The sequence below is a fragment of the Sceloporus occidentalis genome, unplaced genomic scaffold, assembly GCF_023333645.1.
Source record: "Sceloporus occidentalis isolate IW3139 unplaced genomic scaffold, rSceOcc1.0.p SCAF_2, whole genome shotgun sequence".
Taxonomy (NCBI): Eukaryota; Metazoa; Chordata; class Lepidosauria; order Squamata; family Phrynosomatidae; genus Sceloporus; species Sceloporus occidentalis.
The window spans coordinates 136,708,955-136,735,341 of NW_028316982.1; the positions used below are offsets into that span (position 1 = coordinate 136,708,955).

At 42.9% G+C, this 26,387-nt stretch overlaps 1 protein-coding gene across 1 annotated transcript in view; it reads right to left on the bottom strand.

The window, feature by feature from the left end:
• The window catches only part of DIAPH3 (diaphanous related formin 3), a 123,474-nt gene extending 110,117 nt beyond the window's left edge, over positions 1 to 13,357 (bottom strand). Inside the window, exons 1-6 of the mRNA XM_089507954.1 lie at positions 13,304 to 13,357; positions 8,988 to 9,020; positions 7,431 to 7,607; positions 4,491 to 4,595; positions 3,968 to 4,098; positions 3 to 77 (exon numbers count right to left, since the gene is read on the bottom strand). Coding sequence (XP_089364080.1) covers positions 3 to 77; positions 3,968 to 4,098; positions 4,491 to 4,595; positions 7,431 to 7,544 — 425 coding nt within the window. The 5' untranslated portion in view covers positions 7,545 to 7,607; positions 8,988 to 9,020; positions 13,304 to 13,357. The remainder of the gene's footprint in view (positions 1 to 2; positions 78 to 3,967; positions 4,099 to 4,490; positions 4,596 to 7,430; positions 7,608 to 8,987; positions 9,021 to 13,303) is intronic.
• Between the last annotated feature and the right edge of the window lie 13,030 nt (positions 13,358 to 26,387).

Genomic DNA, 26,387 nt, shown 5'->3' on the forward strand with positions numbered 1-26,387 from the left:
ACTGTTTCATTTCCATGAGCCTTTCCAAGATGTTCAATAACAATCCAAGTCCTTCATGTCCAAAATTCTCAACCCAGCTGCAGAAAAAACATTTGTTTTTATTTTTAAAGGAAATACTTTTAGTCTTGTCTGTCATGCCAGTTGTATCTTCTGCTAACATTGTGACTGGAAATGTTTATCCATTACTGTACTTCAAAATGAAATAATGGACTTGGGAGGCCATCTTTGTATTTCTAATTGTTTTTTCCTTGAAAAAAAATAATCAGAAGTAAATTAGAAATAATGCATTAGTGATGGGCAATAGAATGAGCTGTTCTTTAAAATTTAATAAATAAAATTAAAGAGTTACATTTTAAAGTGACTAATTTTAATATGGATTCTGCTAAGGCCTGGAAATGTTAAGAGGACTCAAACATAGATAAATCCAATTAACAAGCTGTTTTCTTTTACTTTTGCCCCCTCCTCCCCCACTTCACTCATGGAAAGCCAGCCTCTCGCACAGATTAATAATGTAAGTAAACCACCAGTCTCTGTTTTCTATCTTCCTGCTTCAAACACTGTCACCATTAGACACTTCTTGATTCTCCAGCCCACTTGCCCTTATTGCTGTCAGTCTCTTGTACTAACACAAAAATGATGTCTATTCAATAACAGTTTGTTTGAAATAATTTGTCTGGAAAGTAGATTATCTTCCATATCCTCACTAAGGACTCTGTTAAGCACTGCCTTAAGCAAACACCTCAAACAAGATGCAGATCTGTGGATCTCACACTTTCAGGTGTCTTCCCCTGCATGATTTATTTTTTTTTTTTTACTATCTCTTCCTGTTGAAAAGCCAGTACGGTGTTGCACTTTGCATCTCTTGGCTGGCCTAATAAAGGTCTCACCACAATGTGTATTTTGGACTCACGTGCTAAAGCAGCCAAGAAGCATTGGGAGGGGAATGCCCTGATAAAGGAAAACAGGATTTTTGTTTTATAACAGCACAGAATGTCCCCTTATGTGTATTATGATGCTACTGGTGTATTTAATCTGTGTTGCTCATTCAGTTGTTGCTAAATTAATCTCCATATAATTACGATATTGCTGAAAGGTCTCTTGAACTAAGATTAGAATTTGATTAAATCAACATTTAATAAGAGCTGTATTGTTTTATCACAGGATCTACTTATAAATTGCTTATGAATTTATGAACACCAAATGTTAATATATTTCATAACTAAGTTCTTAAGGTAATGTGGGAGACTATATAAGGTCTTGTACACACTCACTTTTGTTATCTTCTATATGTGTGCAGTGAACTTGTACTACGTGTGTACTTATAATAGTGAAAATGTATTCTTTTCTATGTGGAATGAGATGTCTAGTGATGAGCTGTAATATTTACCTGTTATAATCTGCATTCTTAATAAAATGGCACAAAGAAGGAATAATGACATGAGGAAGGAAATACTTTGTGGAACAAAATAAATGAAGACAAATACTTTGTGATGCTATTATATGTGCAAATCAGGACAACTGGTTTCTGTTGGACCAAAGTGCTATCCAGGATGTGCACTGTGATCATATACTCTCCTAATTCATTGCCACTGAAAGCTGCAACTTCCAAAAGCCCATCAGGGACTAGGTCAAATTAAACATAACTGGAGCTTGAAAATGACTCAGAAGTTGCATCTAGTGCAATATGCAGCATCTTGATTGCTGACTGGAACAACTTATAGAAATCATGTAACTAGTTTTGAAAGCATACTGCCCATACACTTCTAGTATTAATTCCGTATGCAGGTAATGAGATTTTAAGCACTAAATGGCTTGGGAATTTTATATTTGAAGGAATCTGTCTCACTGTATACATCCATTTTTTCTACAGTTGTTTTCTATGTCCCACTGGTGGGATTAGCACAACATGAGTACATGGGAGCGGTCCTTCACTACCAAACCAGATGGTAATGTACTCCCTACAGTGACCTGACTAACACTGATAATTTCATTCTTGTGCCAAGTGAAGATATCACTTTTCCTCAAAAACTTTGGATCCTAATTATTTCATTTTAACGGTTTTAAAAATATTCAATATTTTAGTATGTTTAATTTATGTTTACTGTTTTAAATAGCTTAAAATGACTTTATCTACCCAGAGTTCTTATAGGGTGGGATATAAATATTTAAATACACATGTAGATTTATTTGCGGGAAGAGCAGGCTTGCTACCACCACATGGAAAGCATTTCTAGCTTGGGAAATGTATGAAGTGTATTGGTATAATTAGAGATAAATCATCTATGGGGTGGGGGAAAGAAGCATGAAAATTTTAATCAATGTGATGGATGAGATATTTTTGCTTTCATTTACCATCCTATAGATTCTTCCCCTCGGTCACTGTGTGTCTCCCCTCCCATTTTCTGATTTCTCTTTCAACCTTGAAAGAGATTTTGGATTCTAATGATTTCATTTCATTCATTCTTTGGACCCTAATGATTTCATTCCTAATGATTTCATCTGGGAGAGAAAAATGTATGTCTCTGAACTTGAAACCTACAGTGCTGGAGAACACTCAAATGCAACTTAAACATTCATTCCACTTCCACATCCCTGCCACCAGTCTGACCATCAATATATTTTAATTCACCTTCCCAGATATTGTGGGTGTAAATACATTTTTTTCATTCCACCCAGTGTAAACAGGAGTTTGTAAATCGTATAGATCCACGATGGTGAATCTCTGGCACACATGCCAGAGACAACCCGTGAAGCCATTTGGCCTGGCACTCGGCAGACAGAAGGTGTAACAGATGCATGCACCTGTTCCTCCTCCTCCCAGGCCTTTCCCAGTCTCCAGTTGCCTCTCCGGAGGCAGCTGGAGGCCGGGATAGGTGCAGGGGGAGAAGGAGGAACAGGCCTGTTCCTCCTCCTCCCAGAGCTTTCCCGGCCCCCAGCTGTCTCTCTGGAGACAGCTGGAGGCCGGGAAAGGCGCTGGGGGAAAAGTCCCGCCACAAGAGGGCGGAGGTCCCACCCCTGCACCAGGTAATAGCGAGTGTCGGAAAAACTTTTAGCTGGGGCACTCAGCCCTGAAAAGGTTCTCCATCACTGGTATATATCCTTGAACTTCAAAGTTCATATTTTAAAATACAGCACAAATTATCCCACACAAAAGCCTAGTTCTTCTATCTCACAGATAATATGCAAAAATCCAGTGGATCCTTGCTTTATGCAGGGGATCCATTCCGGACCCCCTGCGTGCATAAAGCAAATTCTGTCCATGCTCAAGCCCCATTTAGATGAATGAGGCACATTCCCGTCCACGCCATTCATCTAAATGGGGCTTCCCATCTGCGTGATCTCAAATCCACTCACGGGAAGCCTGCGTATGGGGTGGGCAAACTGTATTAAGCATGTAAGAATGTATCACAAGTTCTTATAAGCTTAATATTTTTGCATAGTATCTATGAGATAGCAGAATTGGAATTCAACGTGAGATAAAATTGCTGCCATTTTTGTCATATTCTTGAACTATGAAGTTCCAAGTTCAAAAATGTGCAGCACTTATATCAGTGATGGTGAACCTTTTAGAGACCAAGTGCCCAAACTACAACCCAAAACCCATTTATTTATTGTGAAGTGCCAAGTCCCTCTGACTTTCCAGTAACAAACTCTGGCAGGCTCTGTGCTGGGGTAACGCCACATGTGCCCACAGAGAAGGTTCTGAGTGCCACCTCTGGCACGCGTGCCATAGGTTCGCCACCACTGACTTATATACTCAGGCACACAGAATAAGATGTCAGAACACCTAGGGCAAGAATTTAGAGGAAAACTGCCATTGTTACAGGTAACTATGTAATATAAGACCTTGTAAAATCTTAATGTATTTGCTTAATGGGTAAAAAACCTAGTATACAAACATTGTTACATAGCATTACAGGCTGTTACCAGAAGACTACATAGTTGTATAGGATTATAGCATGATTACCTGACAGGGTTACTGGTCAATGACACACGAAGAGATTCTAAGCAACTAACAAGTTTCTCATCAGCTATTCCTGTTTTCAGTTCATATATAATCTCTTGAGGTGAGATCTGTCTGTTGCTCTTGAAGCATCCCTGAAAAGTAGCAATCACTTACTGTAATATTATATTTACTGTAATGCTTTTATGATTTTTTGACTGGAGATATGTGAACATCACATATATTCATTTCACAGCATTTTAGCAGTTACCATACACAAGGCTCTCATTAAAAACTTATTTTAGCTGCAAAGAGACCCTATCCAACATGCCATACACTTTTACAGTATCAGATTCTTCAATAGTATGCATACAAGCACATGCATGCTAACTGAACTTGGCTGTGTTTGAAGCAATGTGAACGGAACAAAACGTCTAAGAATTTGAGCTGAATTTAATTACTGTATGTTTTTCTTACTAACATGCATTAATGTATCTCAATAAGATTCTCTCTCTCTTTCTCTCTCTCCCACATTAAGAGTACTTACCACTTTAGAAGCAGTACCCATATACTGCACAACCATCTCTTTTTTGGTACTGAAGTCTTTTTCTCTCAGAGGAGCCTTTCGATCTTCATTTAAATTCATATCTTCCTGAGAACAAGAGGCAGCACAGGTATTACATTAGATCTATGGTCTCTCCACTACATAAACAAAAAAACTTCTAAAACCAAACTCACTTCAGCACCAAGTAAATAAAAGCACCCAGAAACTGGATGTGATTTAAAAAAAATCAATCAAATAAAATATATCTAACAATTTATATGTAAGACAAACAAGAAGATTATACTTTTTTTTCCCCCTCAAGGAGCTTATAATGTAAATTTCAATTTAAAAAGGATGGATGCATTAAAATTTTGGTTGGAGTATATGGATGGGAATGGCTCCAGGGAAGGAGTGCACTGAGGTGATATTTAGTATGAAATAAGTGAAGTGTTAAAGCATATATTTGTATGAGGAAAGCATAATAATTTGTATTGTAAAATTTAAAAACATTAATTAAAAAAATTAAAAAGGATGGCAGAAATTTAGGGAGGACATCCAAGATTTTAATCTTATTCTGCATTTAGATGTCAAAAACATGTTCATTCTCAACATTAACTGGTGTCTATCAGAGTAGTAAGTAAATTCTTTGGCTTCCCTGTATTTAAATCTCCAAAAGTCCATCAGGGAAAAATTATTCATTAAATCTGTAAATGTTTTTGGTCGTTTGCCTTTGGTTTTTTAAAATCTTTTTGGGTGATGCTCTGTCAAATTAATAAATTGACGACACGATTCCAGTACTCCTTCAGGATTATATCACAGTAAAACCCATTTGTATGATTCGCAGAGACCATGAAGAAGAAAGATATTTCTTTGAAATCCTTGGGGAAAATTTATCCTTTTTTCTAACAAGGCATATATGGCAACAACTAGTGTTCTAGAATCTTGAATTTCTACTTCCAACCTGATATAGAATCCATTTGGAATTTTGAATATTTCTTTCGCTGTCAGTTTCTTGTTGATCTAAATAACAATGCCTCTTTTCTTTTTGCTTGCTGTAACTACTTAGTTTTCTCCTAATTTGCTGTTTCTTAGGTATTTTACGTCTTTCTCTTGTTACATGTCTCCCGGAGCTGTACAGTGGACCCTTGTTATACGCTGGGGTTTGGTTCCAAGATCCCCGTGTATAACAAAATCCATGTATGCTCAAGTCCCATTAAATATAATGACATAGCAGAATCATGTCACTTATAAAAAATGGAAAATCAAGGCTTGATATTTGAAATTTATATATATTTTGAACATTTTCAAACCGTGTATGCTTGAATCTGTGTATAAAAAATCTGTGTATAAGAAGGGCCGACTATAATGTATTGATTCTGTCTCCTAATTTCTCCCATCGTTTCCATATTCCATTTTTAATGAGAATCTGCATCAAGAATCTGCACTTTCCATCTTTTTAGAATTTGTGTTGATACATGGGGGGGGGGGGGGGGTTATTTATTTCACTACCAGTGAGTTAATACTAAAAAAATTAGGAATTTAAGTCTCAAGATGCTTCTTTGTTAATCCAATAACATTTGCTAATGCCAGGATGAGACGCTCAAATGCCACATCACAGACTAATACTATTTGTGGTTGTTTTGTGTTTTCAAGACATTTCTGATTTATAGCGACTCTAAGACAAACCAAGTATTCTAGCAGAATTTTTTCAGTAGTTTGTCCTTGCCTTCCTCTGAGTCTGAGAGGGAGTGATTCATCCAAGGACACCGAGACATTTTCCATGGCCAAGCAGGAATTTGAAACTTGATCTCCCAGTGCCTTAGTCCAGCCCTCAACCACACCATACTGGGTCAGAGTAAAATGTACAGTCGGCCCTTCTTACACATTGATTTTTTATGCGCGGATTCAAGCATACACAGTTTGAAAATGTTCAAAAAAAGTATAAATTTCAAATATCAAACCTTGATTTGCCATTTTTATAAGGGACGCTATTTTGTTATGTCATTATATTTAATGGGATTTGAGCATACACGGATTTTGTTATACACAGGGGATCTTGGAACCAAACACCAGCATATAACAAGGGTCCACTGGTAAATTATATTAGTACAAAATTTAGAATCTGAGTTTACATTTTGTACCATTATATTTTACTTAGTGTACATAGTGTACATAGTGTATCACAGTGGTTCAGGATGAAATCGTGCCTCAGCCATTGTTGTTGTAGATGTTCAAGTCATTTCCAGCTTATAGAGACCACAGTTGCATCTACACTGTAGAAATAATGCAGTTTGACACCACTTTAACTGCTATGGCTCCATCCTACAGAATCCTGGGATTTGTAGTTTTGTGAGGCACCAGCACTCTTCCGCAAAGAAGGCTAAAGACTTTGGGAAACCTGATTTTTCCAAAAGTGGTTCAAAACTCCACTGATCACACAGGCTGCTTGCTCCCAAGGTGGCCCGAATACGCATGGCCCAACTGCACAGTGCGGTGTCAAACCACACCAGAGAGTTTGGGGCAGGGGGGTTGTCACCACTCTACCATGCATGCATATCGTCACACAAATGCGCTGCTGGCAAGTGTGACTTGCCCAAGGTTATCCATTAGTTTTCCATGGCTGAGCAGGAATTTGAGTGGTAGACTTCCAGTATCTTCATCCAACACTCAAGCCACAACACCACACTAGCTCTTAATACTATTGTGCAATATTAATTTTCAGTCACCATCAATTGTTTTATGAGCTTATATGTACATATAATTTGAGCGGTGCTGGTATTTTAGAGGAAAATAAATATACAGCTATAACCAATGGTAGCTCACATCTCCTCTTGACATTTCCATGTTAACCTTTCCCCCTCAGACTCAGGCCATCCGTATTTGGAACATTTCAGTATTTTGTTTAAAATATTACACCATCATGACCCATTAAACAATTCTTACCATCATTTTTTCAAACAGCACAAGGATTTCTGTGTCTGTGAAAGGTGTAGGAATGAAGCCATCTACATCTGCAGAGACAGGCCAGTCACCAGTTGAAGAATGCGAATGTTTCATATTTGGCAGAACTGGTCTATCCTTTTTGATGCCTGCAATCCGTATGCTAGAAAATTTATCAAACTGAACAAAAAACAAGAGTAAGAATTTCTAAAATTGGCATTGAGCCCAAATATACATACAACCTCTCCCCATGTTTCAAATATTCAAAACATATTTACAACAGCCTTTAAAAATGCTAACAGCTGAAACAGTAAGCATCATTTTTTTTCTGCCAATCTCAAGGAAGGAAGTTTGTTTTGATAGATCAAGTAGCAACAGCCAGCCCATTCAACTGATAGTCCACTAATGAATTTGTTTGAGCTTCGGATAAAACCTTCAAAAGCAACAGAACTGGTTCTCAGTTTTAGTGCCCTGGAAACACATGCCCACCCCATCCCCCCGTTTTGGACCTTAACAGTACCACTAGTCTGTTTAGTTCTGTTTCTCCCCACTAAACTCTTAGGACTAGAAAAGGAAGATAAATGTCCTATTCAGTTTGGTATCCAAACTTTTCAGCTATTCATGCTGAAAAGGCAGGAAGTTACAGAGCTGACTGGGAGTTGACTTCCACACCCCTTTGAGCTTCAGAAGTTATACTTATTTAGTTTGCTGCTTCTTTTCGCTTTGTTTCAAAAAAAGCTAATGTGTGATTGTACTAAGTAGTTAATATTAAAGAAATGTTCTGAGAATGCCTAAACCTAGTCCTAGATCACATAAAAATTATGTTATTTGAAAGGTGAACATAATTGTTGGGGGAATATTGTTAAACCAGTAGCTTTAACATGTGTGTTATACATTCAGACTTATTTGGCTTCACCTATGGCATGGTCAACTCTGGCAAGGGCTTATTTACATTCCCATGAATGCCACCATCACAGCTGAAAATCAGCCAAAAATGCAAACAATGATGATGAGAAATCTACTTGTGGTTTCCATTTCCAGGGTTTTCAGCTCTTTCTTTGGCCAGTGGAATGGGTTGTTGGGGGTATTTTAAAATCCAGGACGGACAATTTACTGTTTGGGAATTTTTCTTTCACTCAGACCTTGGCTTTCTCATTCCTCACACCTCCCACTTTGAAGCAACTATAGCTGACTGCATCTAAGCTGGCAAGCAATAATTTACTCACAAACCAGAGCTGGCTATCAGTCAGACCATAGTTTTCAATTATACTTTGCTGGCAATCTTGCTCAGCTAGGAGGCAACAGCAAAAGATAGCTTACTACAGAGGATGTGCTAGAGTGCATAATGGAAGAACAGGCCATGTAGGCCTGAGGCAAATTCATGCAACACCAAAGTAGTATTTGGCATTACATCTGAAATGAGTTAGTGTGTTTCAGTAAACAGTCTAATTTCTAGGACAAAACATGTAACAGTGCTATAATATATTCCAAGGAAGGCTCCTGTTAGCTGTTAAGACACAGGGTTTGTTGCAGAACAAAACAGAAGGAAAATAATCTTACCACATCATCTGTCAGCGTCTTGATGTGCAAGTGCTGTAAATAAAGACACAAGCTGGTAAAATACAATTAAAAATGTAACTTGAAGCAAAGCAAACATATTCTATTTACAGTTCTCTCCAACCGCCAAGTACAAGCAAACATGAAGATTGCTCTTATTAAGCAAAATGTAGTAAGACAAAGTATACATTATCAACAGTTTCATATTTTAGGAGGTGGAAGTGAGAGTACAAGGAGAATTTAGATGTACAGACTTATCTCTGAAACATGGCTTTATAACAAGTTGTTCCATGGTCTACTATGATTTGTGTTCACTGCTGGACAGATTTCATGCTGGTAGTCAATTTCAGTAGTTCACTAAGATACAAAATTCAGTTTGGGTGAGTTTTTCCATCCTTTTTCCCGTTGATTAATCTTAATCCTCAATCTTAAACTTTGTAATGATATCCGGCATTATCCTGGCACTTTGGAAAAAGTAGTAAAGGCCTGCCAGGAATTAGAAAACACACTGGATGACTGCAAAGGGATATCAATCTAAGGACTTTAGCACACGGTGAAAATTGGAAGGCGAAACTGGTCACAATTCAGGGTCATCCAAGGCATCAGGGACAATTTCGCAATTCCTTTTCAGACGATGCTGTACACACACCAGTTGGAATCCAAACAGAAAGTGAGGTGAATCAGGGAATAGGCATTTTCACAAAAGTACTGTGTTTTCATTTCCAGTTCATTCACGAATCCACTTTCTTATTGCAGCAGTCTGAAAACCATGTGCTAGAATCTCCCTGTTCCCAGATTTCCCATGGTTCCTCTCCTATGCCAAGGAAAGGGAGGCAGCCTTGTTCTTAAAGGGACACACACACACACCTCTTTCCCTCTCACAGCTGGTCTCCTCCTGCAGCCTCTAATTAAAGGAACAGCTGGTCAGAGAAGGCAGAGAGGACTTTCGGGAATTCCTCCTGTACAGGAGGGAGGAATGGAGGATATGTCCTGGAAAAGGAGGGCATTTGGGAATTTCAGCCCTCACTGAAATCAGGCAGGTTTATGGACCAGCCCCGTCCTCTTTCTTTCTAGTGTGTGTATGTGTATGGTTTTATGGGAGTTTGCAATGGGAAACCTGCCTGCCTTCTTCTGAAACAGCTTCTGGGGCAAAGAGGATTTTCCACCCCATTTCCCTTCCCTCTCTGGAGCATGTCTGTGCATGCACTTGGGGAAATGATAATTTGGAGCATGCACAAAAAAGTTATTTCCAAGCTATCAACAGGATTTGTCTTCATCTGTCTGAAACCCAAATTCGCTTTCTACCCACTTTCTTGCCTAAGTAATGTGCTTTTTAACCCACTGTGGTGCTCTGTGTGTGATAGACGTTAGCAAATTTGCTTGCTTTTCCAGGATGCCAACACTTTAACCATTTTCAGGATGGAAGCACATAGGTCCCCTTGTGATAAAGTCCTAAGTGTCTACGTGTTTCCCATTAAGCTAAAGCCTGTGGAGTTTCAAAGATTTGCAAACATATACCTGACTGGCAATTTACCATCCCCAGTAACTAACCCAACTGGTCAGTACAGGGCCTTGAAATGGAAAATGGTCAAATCCTGAAGTCCTCCTACCCCCTTGAGAAATAAACCCACATGGTTCCCGCAGATATTACCTGGTTCCCATCGATGATACCTCCTATTTTGCACACCTCTACTGAATATTCTGCCACAACATGAATTTTGCAGTGGTCAGGTTAACTAACTTGAACTCAGTCTAGCAGCTGAAAACAGTCATGTTTTCCTTTCATTTACAAGCAATCTATCATTCCCTTTGTTCTGCTCCATCCCAAGACCAAACCTCAGAGCCACTGAGATCTTTTATTCTTTGCTAGGTACAAGCCTATCTTGCTTGCCTTCACCTGGGACCCAACACTAACAGATGTGTGTGCTTGAACATCTCCTAATTCATATAGGGATTCACTTGGCTTTAAAGCCTGTTTGTTTCTATTCTCCCCTAGTACTCTGCTCCAGTGCCTAGAGCCCACACTACCAGGAGCAAGACTTCTCCTTTCTCTTGTCTTGAAGCACCTAGTTGCCTCATTTGTCTAGAGACGTGTATTGCCTTGCACATTGGCCCAAAGACTGGCTCTGTACATGACACGGTAAACCTGGGGTCTCCTTGCTCCTCCATTTGCTCTTTCAGTGAGACAGGACAACTAAAAAGGCAATAACGGTAGTTATTTCTCTACTTAGGAGCAACACCTTGGGCTCACTTGGATGCTAAAGATTAATTCCCGCCAGTGCATTATTCGGAGACAAGACAGACATCTGCTCCAGAGGGAGAAGATATGATCACTTGTTGAGTCTTTCCCCTCAAGAGTAAGTGTTGGAGATTGCAAAAAGAGGTGGAATGGCTGATGCTGGGAGGAATTGGAAGGTGGTAGAAAAACAGAGAATGAGGAAATCGATAGAAGGATTTTAGCTGGGATTGAGATGGTTGTGTTACGTGAAATACAAGAAGGCATAGGGAGGAAGGTTAAGGAAGGAGAGATGGGGGAAAGGAAGATGTAAGGATTTGAATGGTATGATGGGAAAGAAGAAGTGAAGTAATGTTTTTATGTGAGTTATTTTTGTACGTAAACGTATATGTATCGAATAATATGTATTGTGTTCAATATGTGTCTACTAGCATGTTTAGTACATGTGTTTGATTTTGGTTTTTTTAACAATTTGATTTGTTGTTTCAAAATTAATAAAGATTTACACAAAAATAAGAGGTACAACAATTGAATATATATATATATATAGAGAGAGAGAGAGAGAGAGAGGAACAGCTGAGCAACTGTGCAGAGGCAATGGCTGACCAAATAGGCCCCATGCAGATAGGCAAAATAAAGCTGATTCTGGTCACTTTGGGGGTATGCTGTTTAAATGACACACGTGTCCTAAGGGGCTGGAAGCCATGCCAAAGCCACGTTCCGGTCCTAGGGACTGGAGCATGGCTTTGGCGCATCTTCTGGTCTCTTAGGACGCTTGCATCGTTTAAACAGCATACCTCCAAAGTGACCTGAAGCAGCTTTATTTTGGCCTGTCTGTATGGGGCCATAGACATTGTATCTTCTGGTTGAAGATTCTCATACAAGAAAATATCCAGTAGGCAGGGGGGAGCTGGGGAGGAGCGGAGCCCAGGCAAAATGGTGCGTGCCTCCCTCCCTCCATGTAGCCAAGGGAGCCTTGAGAGCCCAGCTGAAAAGGGCAGGCACTCGGGGCTTCTGGCAAGCCAGGTGGGTCCTCCTTTCCCAGGATGTCTCCTCCTCCTCCTCCTCCATCCCAGCCTTACCTCCAGAAGCAATTCCCAAACTGCAGAAATAAATCCACCTTCAGACTCCCTTAAACTGCCCTGAGGCTGAGAGAGTGTGACTTGACCAAGGTCACCCAGTGTTTGTGCATGGCTCAGCCAGGATTCGAACCCTGGTCTCAGAGAATGCTCCAATGCTCAGAATGCTCCAAGGCTTCCTTGCATGTGCTGTTGCTTCTCTCTCTCTCTTTCTGTCCCCAGGGAAGTAGTAGTAGTTGTGAGTCCGGGTCTTGGAGTTGTGCTGATAGGCGTGTCAAAATGTCCTACGTTTTGCGCATGACCGAGAAGCAGGAATTTATATTGTCTTTTATTAATGTTTGTGGCTTCTAGTTGGTGGTGTCCTCCATTTTTCTTGAATGTCCTACAATTTGTCCTACATTCTCCCTACACTTTGAGGGGCTATTGGGGGGGGGGGGTGCCAAAATATTTCTCGCCCAGGGTGGCCAAATACCTAAAGACAGCCCTGTTTTCAGTCCTGTTGTGTTTGATTCCTTGGCTGCAAGCGGAGGAACAGTCCATGTCTTCCAGACTTTAGTCCTCCAGGTGTTTTGGACTTCAGCTCCCAGAAGCCCCAGCCAACAGCATGGAAGCTGGAGTCCCAAACATCTGGAGGACCCCAAAAGAGGACAAGTGTAGGACCTCCAAGGGAAATGTAGGACGTGACCCTACTGCTCGATGCTCAAGAGAGTCTCAGGGATGTCGACGCAGGCTTCTTGGCCATGCTCAAAATGGAGGGCACTTTGGACTTCATCCTGGACAGAAAGGCTGGCATGGGAGGGTGCGTCCTGGAAAAGGAGGACCTCTGCTCAACCTCTGGAGGACCAAAGTTTGGGAGGACGGCTGGTCACCCACATATGACTAAGTATATTAACGTTAAGCCCCATGCTGCTCAGTCCTGCTCAAAATGGAGGACGCTTTGGGGCTCCTCCTGCAGAGAGAAGGCCGGAATGGAGGACGCCCTGAGCGAAGCCTCAGATACTCACGAACTTGGGCTTCCTGCCGCCTTCTCCCCCTCCTCGTCCCTCTCCGTCCAGAGGCGCCTTCCCTTCCCTCAGCTTCCCTCTGCCTCGCTCCATCCTCGCCCTTCCAAAGGATGCTCCCTAGCGCGAACCCGTCGGTTGCAAAGCTGGCATCCAAATCCTCCCGCCAAGGCTCTCCCCGCCTCCCTTCCGGGTTCGTCAGAGCCAATCAGAGCCCGAGCCGCCCAGAGCGCTGACGTTCTATTGGACAGATCTCTTGTCCATCCACAGAGTCTTGTTTCTGATTGGTGAAGGGTGACTCATGGCTCGGCTATGCTTCAACGCCCGGACTGCTGGCAGCGGTTCTGGTCTCCAGGCTCCCGTAGCCAATGAGCATGCGCAATTGAGGGGAATGAAGCCAGCCTCGCAGTAAGGGCGGCTGGGTTGATTCTGGTCTCCAGCCTCACGGTGCCTCTGAACTGTGCGCATGCGCAGTTGGGAAACATGAAGCTAACATCGTCGTAAGGGCAACAATGTTGGTTCTGGTCTCCCGTGGCCTCTGAGCCCTGCGCATGCGCAGTTGGAGGGAATGAAGCCAGCCTCGCAGTAAGGGCAACTGTGTTGGCATGGGTTGGGTCTTTGCAGAAATGTGAGGAGAAGGGCAGATAGCAGCATAGCAATAGCATAGGGAGGCATCCTGCAAAGAAAAAGATCTGGAATTGGTTTATTATTATTATTATTATTATTATTATTATTGCCCCAAATACAAAATGCACATTGTACATGGGGCAAGCTTTGGAGGCTCCACTGGCTTCTTCCTGAGGCAAAAGGTGTTTCTACCTGAGGAAGAAGCCAGTGGAGACTCGAAAGCTTGCACTGGGCATTAAAAGTATCCCTGCTTTGTGGGTTTTGGGTGTTCCTGAATAATAAAAGGGACCACGCATCTAATACGACTACCCCATCGATTACTCCGTTCCCGGTCCACTCGTTGCTTATTTTAATTGGATCTTAATTGGATTATGTTAATGTTTAATTCTTGTTTAATGGGAGATAGGGGAATGACCATGTTTGGATTTTGTATGAAGGTTTAATAAGTAAGCCGCCTCGATTATCTTTGCTGAAGAGGAAGGAAAAAATAAATTATTATTATTATTATTATTATTATTATTACAGTCATCCCTCCATATTTGAGGCTTTGATTCTTGACGGATTTGATTAATATGTCCTCTTTAGGAATATCTAGGCCCTCCACTGCAACTTTATGCTCAACTTTAACAGAAAGTTGCACTGGAGGACCTAGAGGTTCCTAGAGAGAACATATTAATTAAATCCGTGAAGAATCAAATCTGTCGGAGGTTGACCACAGAGTTGCACTGGAGGACCTAGAGCAGGGGTAGCCAACCTTTTTGAGTCGGGGGCCAGGTTGCTGTCCCTCAGACAACTGGGGGGCCAAAGCCGGGGGGTGGAGCTTCCACCCCAGGGGTGGGGCCATGTGCCAGGGGTGGAGCCTCCACCCCCGGGGTGGAGCTTCCACCCTCCGGGGGCGGAGCTCCCACCATCGGGGCGGAGCTTCCACCCCCCAGGGGCCAGGCCACCTCCTCTTTGCCGGCCCCTGACGGGGCCCCAGGCCCTGTCAGAGGCCGGGAAAGAGCCGGTGGGGACCGCCAGCGCTGGAGGCCTCCCCCTCTGCCGGCCCCTGACGCCAGAGGCCTGCTGCCACCGCCGGAGCCCTCCTGGAGGACCCCAGCGAAGGCAACGGGCCTCCCAGGGGCCCGCTGCCGCCGTCGGAGCCCTCCTGGAGGGCCCCGCGACGGCAACTGGCCCCCCAGGGGCCCGCTGCCACCACCAGAGCCCTCCTGGAGGACCCCAGTGAAGGCAATTGGCCTCCCAGGGGCCCGCTGCTGCCGTTGGAGCCCTCCTGGAGGACCCCAGCGAAGGCAACAGGCCTCTGGGAGGCCCGCTGCCGCCGCCAGAGCCCTCCTAGAGGACCCCAGCGAAGGCAACTGGCCTCCCAGGGGCCCGCTGCTGCCGTCAGAGCCCTCCTGGAGGGCCCCGCGACGGCAACTGGCCTCCCAGGGGCCCGCTGCCGCCGTCGGAGCACTCCTGGAGGGCCCCCGCGACGGCAACAGGCCTCCCAGGGGCCCGCTGCTTCCTCCGCAGCCCTCCTGGAGGGCCCCCGCGACGGCAACTGGCCTCCCAGGGGCCCGCTGCCGCCGTCAGAGCCCTCCTGGAGGGCCCCAGCAACGGCAACGGGTCTCACAGAGGCCCGCTGCCGCCGTCGGAGCCCTGGGCGCCACCATTTTGGGGGGGGGGGAAATGGCGGCGAAATCTCACATGACGTCAGGGAAGGTTGCGCGAGATTTCACCGTCATTTTTTCCCAAAAATGGCGGCGCCCAGAGCGGCAAAAAGTCGCAACCGTCGGCGGTGGCGGCGGCAGCAGGAGCAGCCAGGGGCCGGCTCAAAGGCCTCCGCAGGCTGCATCCAGCCCGTGGGCCAGAGGTTGCCGACCCCTGACCTAGAGGTTCCTAGAGATAACATATTAATCAAATCCATGAAGAATCAAATCTGTGGGAGGTTGACCACAGAGTTGCACTGGAGGACCTCGAGGTTCCTAGAGAGGTGTCCTCCATGGTGTTTTTGTTATTTGTGGTTTCCCCATATTCACGGGGGTCTTGTATCCATAACCCTAACGAACATGGAGGCACAAGTCTATTACTACTTCGCTATATGGCCCACACGGCTACGCTTCGACATACTGTTTTTATTGTTATTCCATGGAAGATTCTGCAAGAACGCTTAGCCCTTCCAAGACGCGCCTAATACCCCAAAGCAAGGCAGTCGGTTGACTTTCGACACAAGAGGCCACCTTCATTATCACCTTTCCACACATTCAGTTAAGCCTACATTCACATGTCATGTGCCCATGTGTAGAAAGGCCAGATGCGCAGAGGAGATTTTCATCCGCTTCCGTCCATCGAAACTGGTCCAGGAGATCTTTTCCCTCATAACGTGTACAAGGTGCATTTTGCTTGGCCCTATGAAGGCCTTGCTGTTTTGTGGATTTGGGACGTTATTGTACTTTGCTGTATGGGCCAAAACGGCTAATCCTGCATATGGAATTGCTTTGCTAACTGTATGGAGCATCAAAGGCATACCTGGTGTGTGTGTATTATATGTATATGACAATATTATGTACACACACACACACATATATATATATGACCAAGCGACAGGAAAACACCTCTACTTTTATTTTTTATGTTTAATGCTTAATGATGATTGCATCTTAGTTAAGGGATGAGGGATGTAATTTTAGTTTGTATATTTTATGTATTGGTTAGGTATTTTATGCATTAACCTATGTAAATTGCTTATGTATTTTATGTGTTTGTTTATATAATTTTGTAAACCTCCTTGATCTTTGGGAGAGGAGATATATAAATAAATTTATTATATGACAACCCTAAGGCAAATCTATTTCATGGGTTTTCTGGGGCTGACAATGTGTGACTTGACGAAGGTCAGTGGATTTCCATGGCCTAGTACACAGAGAGAGAGAGAGAGAGATGTCCTCTTCGGGGCAGTGAACAGCTCTTGAAAGAGCTGTGTGTATGTTTCTCCAAGTCACCTGTTAACTTACTGTGTCCCCCATAGAGTTTTCTTAATCAAGGAATACTTAGAGGTGGTTTTGCCAGTTCCTTGCTCAGAAATACAGCTTACAGCACCTGATATTCATTGACGGTTTCTCATCCACGTACTAACCAGAGTTGGCCAAGCACTGCAGTGCTGCTACTTTAGTTCCTTCGTATCATGCCCCTGTTTTCTTCCCTCCCTTTAGCACCCGCTGCCATCTGCCCTTTGCCTGCTTCATCCTACCATGCCTTTCTTCATTTCCCAGCTAGCTGGGTGGCCATCTATAAAACAGCCCCAACTGCAGAAAATGGTCAGAGAAAGCACACACAGAGTCCAGGGCAAAGCATACATCAAAGCAATTTAAAATATCAGATACAAACAATGTAACATTACATACATTAAAAACTACAATACATACCGTATAAAACAAACACCCCATATAAAAGCCATGCAATGATTATGTATTAAAGCGCGACTGGATAAAATTGTTTTTGCTTGCCGACGAAAGGTGAGCAGGGAGAGGGCCAATGGAGTGGGAGCAGTCTTTGCGTTCTTCGTGTTCCCACCTGCGATGGTAGCGGGATCAAGAGAAAACCTTCTGAAGATCTTAAGGCTCTGGTATGTTTATTTGGGGAGATACAGTCTCTCAAATAGTCTGGACTTAAGCGGTGTAGGGCTTTATAGGTCATAACCAGGATTTTGAATTGTGCCTGGAAACGAACCGGTAGCCAATGAGGCTGTTTCAAATGGGAGAGTTACATGCTCCCTTTATCTGCCCTGGTCAGATTCTGGCTGTGGCATTTTGAATCCGCTGAAGTTACTGAACAGTTTCCAAAGCCTGCCCCACACATAGCATGCTACAATAGTCCAAACAGGATGTCATCAAGACGTGTCATTGTAGCCAGACCTGACATCTCAAGGAACGGGCAGCACAGATGACTTGGTTAATGGGCTGAAAGTGGTGGGATCATTAGGTGGAAGTGATCATGTTCTCCTGGAGTTTGTTATACAATGGAAAGGAGAAGCCAGGCATAGTCAGACACACATTTTAGACTTTAGGAGAGCAGATTTCAATAAACTTAGAGAAGTACTGAGGATGATCTCTTGGTCAGGAATATTAAAAGAGAAGGGATTTCAGGATAGATGGAAGTTTCTAAAAAGGGAGATACTGAAGTCACAATTTAAAACAGTTCGAATGAGAAAGAAAAATGGGAGGTGTTTCAAGAAACCAGGTTGGATGACAATTGAACTTTCAACAGAGCTAAGTTTTAAATGGAACATGTATAAGAAATGGAAAAAGGGGGAAATGACCAAAAAGGAATTCAAACCAATAGCTAGCACATGTAGGGGTAAAGTCAGAAAAGATAAGCGCAGAATGAATTCAGGCTTGCTAGAGAGGTAGGTAAATAAACAAACAAATAAATAGAACTTTTATTTATATCCCACTCTTCTGTAGCAAGACAGTCAGAGGGGCCCACACTAAAATGTCCCCCTTGAAAAAGAGTTAAGAACAATAGAAAGGGCTTTTTTGGGTAGGTCCACAGCAAAAGGAAAAAGAAGGAAACGGTAGGGCCACTACATGGAGAAGATGGCAAATGCTAACAGAGGACAGAAAAAAGGCAGAATTACTCAACACCTTCTTTGCTTCAGTCTTCTTATAAAAGGCAAAGGCTGCTAAACATGAGTATAAAGGAGGAGGGGACAGAATAGGGGAAATTCAGCACAGGATAAGTCAGGAGATAGAACAGGAATACCTTGTTAATCTAAATTTACACAGCGCTGTACATACAATCTTTTAGTCAGACAGTTCCCTGCCCTCAGGCTTACAATCTAAAAAGACACAACACAAAAGGAGAAGGGAGTGGTGGTGGGGAAGAGGATCAGGTCCAGGAGAGGAGGATACTTATCAAATGTGCAGATGACACCAAATTAGGAGGAGTAGCTAATACCCCAGAGGACTGTATCAATAAAAGTATAGTGTCTAGATCAAGGGAAGTAATAGCGCCAATGTATTCTGCTTTGCTAAGGCCTCACCTGGAATACTGTGTCCTGTTCTGGGCACCACAATTCAAAAAGCACATTGAGAAATTGGAGGGTGAATCCCTATGAGGAACGACTAAGGGAACTGGGGATGTTTAGCCTGGAGAAGAGAACGTTAAGAGGCGGTATGATAGCCCTGTTTAAATATTTGAAAGGATGTCATATTGAGGAGGGAGCAAGCTTGTTTTCTGCTGCTCCAGAGACTAGAACACGGAACAATGGATGCAAGCTACAGAAAAAGAGATTCCACCTCAACATTAGGAGAAACTTCCTGACAGTAAGGGCTGTTTGAAAGTGGAAGACACTCCTTCCTCGGAGAGTGGTGGAGTCTCCTTCCTTGGAGGTCTTTAAATGGAGTCTTGAGGACCATCTGTCGGGGATGCTTTGATTGTGATTTCCTGCATGGCAGGCATTGGACCAGATGGCCCTTGTGGTCTCTTCCAAATCTAAGATTCTACGATTCTATGATTCTCCATTTTTGTTTGTTAAAATATATACTAAATAGGCGAGAGTTAAAATGAAGGAAAAGCAAGATAGCTCTAGGAATGGCGGTTTGGCAGTTCCTAACCTCAAAGTTTATTTCTATGCGTGCTGTCTGAAATGGTTAAGCGAATGGTGCATATTAGAGAACAAACTGCTTTTACAGTTAGAAGGATATAATAACATTTTCGGTTGGCACGCATATCTTTTTTATGAAAAACTAAAAGCAAATCAGGACTTTAAGAACAACTGTATAAGAAAAGCCTTAATAAAAACTTATTTTAAAAACCCCATAAAATAGCTAATTTATATAAATTGTTATTAGCCCAAGAGATGGAAGAAGAGCATATTAAAGTAGGAATGTCTAAATGGGCTCAAGACATTCAACACACAATACCATTGGCCCAATGCGAAAAAAATTGGAGAGTAAGAATTAAATATACTACTAGTTACAATTTAAGAGAGAATTACTATAAGATGCAAGTCCGGTGGTATCTCACGCCGACGCAATTGGCTAAAATTATAAAGGGTCTGACCCGAAATGTAGGAAGTGCAGAAAAGTTCCGGGTTCTTTTTTCCATCTTTGGTGGCATTGTTCATATGCAAAAATATATTGGAAACAGATTCATGAATGGATACAGCAGATAATAGAGCATAAGTTCCCGTTAGAACCCGAACTCTACCTTTCAGGAATGATACCTGATGATAGTCTAGATAGGAAGTTTGGGAAATTATTATTCTGCTTAATTATAGCATCAAGATTATTATATGCAGCAAATTGGAAAAGCAAAGCAAATATAGATTGCAATAAATGGATATTACAAGTGTTAGATTTGGCAGAAATGGACAAGCTTACCTGCTTGGCACAAGGTGACTCATGGGAAGGATGTAACAAAATTTGGAATCCTTTTCTTAAGTTCCTAGAAAAAAAGAAAAACATCAGATGTGATATAGATTAGAAATATATGGTGATAGGTTATACGAATGTGGCTATGATGCTAATGATATTGTTGTTTTGTTTCTCTTTTTTATTCATTTATTTTTTATTAGAAGATGTGCCTACTTAATAGAGGAAGAGAAGAGATTATGGAAAAACAGTAACTTGCATTCTTTGTGTTGACCTTGTAATAAATGTACATCTCTGTGCACATAAATACATGTTAGGGAATAGCCCCAGTTACATTACTTCCAAGAAAAATTTGCTTTAAAGTCGCAAGACAGTTACTTTGAAAGAAAAATAAAAGAAAATATAAATTATCTTTAATTTCTTACAGACAGACCAGAAGGAGTGTATTAGTAAACTTCAGGAAGTCACTTTTATGTGATATGTAGTAATTGTTTAGGTGGTAGGAGGTGGTGGGTTGTGTGTGTTATTGTGTGTTTTTGTCACGGTGGTGGTCTAGGATCAGGGTTTATGTAGGAACTATGTTTTGTACGTACGTATGTATATATTGTATTGTATGTATGTAGAACAGGGGTAGGCAACCTGCGGCCCGCGGGCCGGATGCGGCCCGGTGAGGCCTTGGGACCGGCCCCAGCCCGGTCCTGCCGCCGATTGCCGCCGGGGTCTTTGGGGGGCAATTGTCTATAGAAGCCTCAGAAACATGCATTTATATTAACATTTTTTTAAAAAAATCAGCAATTTTTTTTTGCCTGTCCTCCATTTTTTTAAAAAAGTGTCTTCCATTTGAAATTTTTGTCCTACATTTGTCCTGGTTTATTTATATATTTAATTTTTTTAAAAAATATTTAATTATTTATTTTTTGGTTTCGGCCCCCCAGTTGTCTGAGGGACAGCAACCCCGCCCCCGGCTCAAAAATGTTGCCTACCCCTGATGTAGAACATGCATTGTATATTGACATCGTTTTTAACTTAATAAAATTTATTTTAATACACACACACACACACGCACACTAAATGAAGTCAGGGGAATCTCAATAATGTCCATGCAAAGTTCTAGTCATCTATAACATGGCCTTGCAAGCTTGGGAATGTTGGAATCCGATCAGTAAAGCTGCCGTCTTGAACTTGCTAGCTCCCCCGAATGACCTGGAGATCAGCTATTAGGAGAGAGGGAGAAAGCCATACTGTATCTTCTTCCACTTTCTGCACCCCATACATAAATTTATGCCTCTCTTTAATGGCCATGCTTATTCACACTTTTCCCCTTTAAAAGACCCAATGGTGACTAAAATGGTGAAAAGTCTAGAAATCATGCCCTATGAGGAAAGATTAAGGGAACTGGGGATGTTTAGCCTGGAGCCTGGTTAAGAGGTGATATGACATGCGCTTTAAAGAATAGAGGAGGTAGGAAGGAGAAAGATGTAGATGGAAGAAATAGATGGTAATCATAAGAAAAAAAAACATAAGAATAAGTGTGATGTATGTTTGAATTGTAATTTGATTGATTGTATGGTTGTTTATTCTGAAAATAAAAAGAATTTGAAGATTATTTACAGTTTGACCTCAGTATCTGCCGAGCTTTGCTTTCAGGACCCCACGTAGTAACCAAAATCCGTGGGTGTTCAAGTCCTATTGCAAACAATGGGGTTGTAATGTGATGTGCCTGACATAAAATGGCAAAATCAAGGCTGGCTTTTGGGGATATATTGAGATGCAGAATCTGTGGATACTGAGAGCTGAGTGTGAAATTTTAAAAAGCCGTTGAAATCATCCTATTCAGAGAAATGTAACCCATGTCATTGGAACTCATGAAGCAGTGGTCAGATGGAACCAAGCAGAATGTATTTCCCTGGAAACAGTTGAGAATCTTTGCCAAGGTGGGAGTTGAGTCAGTTGAGGTTGAGAGGAGTTGGAGAGGTGGAGAGACCTCACGACAAGAGGCATTTCTCTTGGTTCCTTTGCCTATTTCCTATTTCAGGTTAGTGTTTGGAGTCCTGTCTTTCTTACAGTGGAACCTGCTCCTGCTTTGTGAAGGCATCACAAGTTGGACTGGTTGATCTCAGCCGAAAGCATGCTTCCTATTCTTTCATTCCTATTGTACATTATTTGAACTGAGGTGATATTTAGGATTTTTTTTAATGAATAAGATGCAAAAGTACATGTATGGATGGAAAAAATATTAAATTTGTTTTGTTTTGTAAAATTTTTAAAAAATATTAGTTAAAAAAAATAACAGGGTCCCTGGCAGGGAAACTTTATTCACATTCAGATGACAGCAAATCGAATCCTGTTCAGATCTTACTGCTCAGCATAGCAAGGCTAAGACTAGAGAGATAAAAAGGTGATACAGGGACGTATAACAACGGTGCAAAGCAGACTGCAGAAATAATCCAGTTTGAAACTACTTTGACCGCCCTGGCTCAATGCTGGGGAATTCTGGGAACTGTAATTCTGTGAGACATTGAGCCTTCTCTGTCAGAGAGCTCTGGTGCCATAACAAGCCACAGTTCCTGGGATTTCTTAGAACTGAGCCAGGGCAGTTGGAGCAGTCTCGGACTGGATTGCTTCTGTAGTGTGTTTTGAACTAATGAAGGCACAATACATGGACTGATGCTCCTACTCACACATTGACTTACTCTCTTTAGACTTATCACATGGACAGAGCTACTCGGCACTTGCCTAAAGAAGTTTTTAAGCTTGAAAAGTAACCTTCCCTTCATAGATATGGCTTTGGATCACGTGCATTGCTAAGACCATTATGCATTTTATTAATCTGACTTGGTCATTCTATTTTGATCTGGCTGTATCTATAATAATTTAGTATAAATATTTGCATTAACCTCTTAAAGGACTTGGTTTCAAGTTTGTTGTGGAAAGATTCAGAATGACATTTTCTGTGTTCCTTTCTCTGCAGCTTCAGTTACACCTCTAAATGTACTATCTGTCTTTTAAACTTTAAAATATTAAAGTCAGATCTAAATCACATCATATTGTTCATCTTGGATTTTTACCAACTGACCATTTCACAAAGTGGTTTCATTACCTGGGGATAAAGCAATCACGCTTTGCATATTTCACATCCCAGAAAAAGCATGATACTTGCATAATATTACTGTATTTTGCCTTCAGTCAGTCCGAAATAAAATAACCTTCTTTTAATGATTCAGCTAAAAGCCAGCCTTTGGCTTTTTGAAAACAAGTGAGGATTTTGTGTCTGCATTCTGTCAACAGATGATAGGGGATTTTAAAATATATTTATATCAGCATTGTTCAAAATAAGACAGAGCTGTGTATTTCATTCCCCCCCCCCCCCAATCAATATGCCTTACAGAATCACTGATCACAAGTTTGACACTGGGATTTCTTTCACTCGTCTACACACCCTTGTTTTGTACTCCTTTGGAAAAAGACTGACCATTCTGTCATAAGATTTAGAGCTTTATCACATTGCCTTCCTTCCGTTCCTTCCGTTCCATTCTGAGCACAGAACAGAAGAAGCAGGGACGAGTGCGGAACGAGTGGGGGACGGATTTTACCGCATGCACCCGTCCCTCATTCGTTCCGTTCCCCCTCTCTTCCGTTCTTAATCCGTTCCAGAGGGGGAAATTTTTGAGAACTGTTCTGAACAGTTCTCAAAAAGCATTCCCTCTGGAACGGAATGGGCAGGGAAGAGGGGGAACGGAACGAGTGAGGGACGGGTGTGTGTGATAAAATCCGTCCCCCACTCGTTCCATTTCCTGCCGGGCCGGGCTGAGAACCCGGTGCGATAAAGCTCTTAGAATCAGATCCATTAAATCAACACAGTGTGTGTTGTGTGTCAAGTCTGCTGCAAGAGCATAAAATATATATTTTCAGATAGTAGATTAAAAGAGACTTTCAGTAGCTCAGGAAAATTTGTTGGGTTGAAAACATTTTTAGGTGGCTGATGTGTTTTCACAGTACTTTACTGTGTCTATTAGATAACAACCATATGTTAATACTAGATCCATGTTGATTGTATACAGACAAATTCCAAAATCAGATCACCATGTACAGTGCATTTCAAACGTTGTAAAGTGGTGCAATCAGCATCTTGTAATTCTGGAAGCAATTCAGCAGCTCCTCAACCTGTGAGGTGGAACAACTAACGTACAAAGCCTTAGGGGGGCTCACGGTTGGAAATGACGGCGACCCTGTTGATGCCCTCACCGGTATTTGGAATACCGGTCTTTCTAGGGCTATACACAGGATCGCTCCCAAGCGCCCTCTCAGGCCCGCTTCCAAACGTAAGCCCTGGTACACGGAAGACCTCCGGGCAAGGAAGCGAGTTCTGCGACGGCTAGAGTACCGTTGGCGCAAACACCTTCGCTTACACGACAAGACTCTCCTAGACCAACTGTTAAAGGACTACGGAGAGGCAATACGAGCAACAAAGAACTCGTTCTATGGTGCTCGTATTGCGTCCGCTGAGTCGCGTCCGGCAGAGTTGTTCAGGGTGGTCAGGGAGCTAACTCAGCTCCCTTCCACCCAGAACCAGATCCTTGATCCTTCTAAGGCCTGCTGTGACTTGTTTAATGACTTTTTTGCGGATAAAACTTCTCGTATAAGCGAAAGTCTGAACGCCGACATTATAGCAGAACCTAGGGTAGAAGTGTCCAGAGCCTCCGTGGACTATGTTAAACTGGATCAGTTTGAGTTGGTGAGTACCGAGGATGTGGACAAGATCCTCGGAAGTGTTCGGAAAACAACCTGCTCTCTTGATCCCTGTCCCTCGTGGTTAGCGGCCCAGGGGGGTCCGGTGGTAACATTATTGTTGCGCCGGATAATTAATTCATCTTTGAGGGATGGGCTATTTCCATCGGATCTTAAATTGGCCATTGTGAAACCGATCCTAAAAAAACCCTCCCTCGACCCCCTGGTACATAATAATTATCGGCCTGTCTCGCTGCTACCATTTTTGGGAAAGGTGATCGAGAGGGCGGTTGCTATCCAGCTTCAGGCGGTCTTGGATGAAACGGATTATCTGGACCCATTTCAAACTGGCTTCCGGGCGGGTTACGGGGTTGAGACGGCCATGGTCGCCTTGGTCGATGATCTCCGTCTGAGCATCGACAGGGGAAGCGTGTCCCTGTTGGTGCTTTTGGACATCTCAGCGGCTTTCGATACCATCGACCATGGTATCCTTCTGGGACGCCTGGCAGAGGCGGGGATCGGGGGCACTGCGCTCCAGTGGTTCCGCTCCTACCTCTCCGGGAGGTCCCAGATGGTGCAGCTGGGAGACGTGTGCTCCGACGAGAGGCCCCTTAAAACTGGGGTCCCTCAAGGGGCCATTCTGTCTCCCATGCTATTTAACATTTACATGAAACCGCTGGGACAGATCATCCGGAGACATGGGGCGCGGGTTTATCAGTACGCTGATGATACCCAAATCATTTTCTCTATGTCTCCGACTGATGCAGTGACTGGGAATGGCGTCTCTCCTCTCGTGGCCTGTCTAGAGTCAGTAATGGGCTGGATGAGGGAAAACCGACTCAAGCTGAATCCAGAGAAAACGGAGGTACTAGTGATAGGTTCCCCTGGTCCAGGAATGGCGGTGGTTCCACCTGTCCTGAACGGGGTCACGCTCCCTGTGAAGGACTCCGTGCGCAGTCTGGGGGTGCTCCTTGACTCGTCGCTTCACCTGACTGCTCAGGTGAATGCGACGGTCAAGAGCACCTGTTATCAGCTTCGGCTGATTCGCCAGCTGCACCCATACCTGGCCCAGAGGGACCTAGAAACTGTTGTACATGCTCTGGTAACTTCGAGATTGGATTTCTGCAATGCACTCTACTTGGGGCAACCCTTATACCAAACTCGGAAGCTGCAAATGGTGCAGAACATGGCAGCCCGGCTGGTCACTGGTGTTCCCAGGACCAGCCATATAACACCGGTTTTAAAAGATCTCCATTGGCTGCCCATTCGCTTCCGAGCTCAATATAAGGTGTTGGTAATTACCTATAAAGCCCTAAATGGCTTGGGCCCAGGATACCTAAAGGACCGCCTCTCTTCGTACATTCCGCCTCGCACCCTCA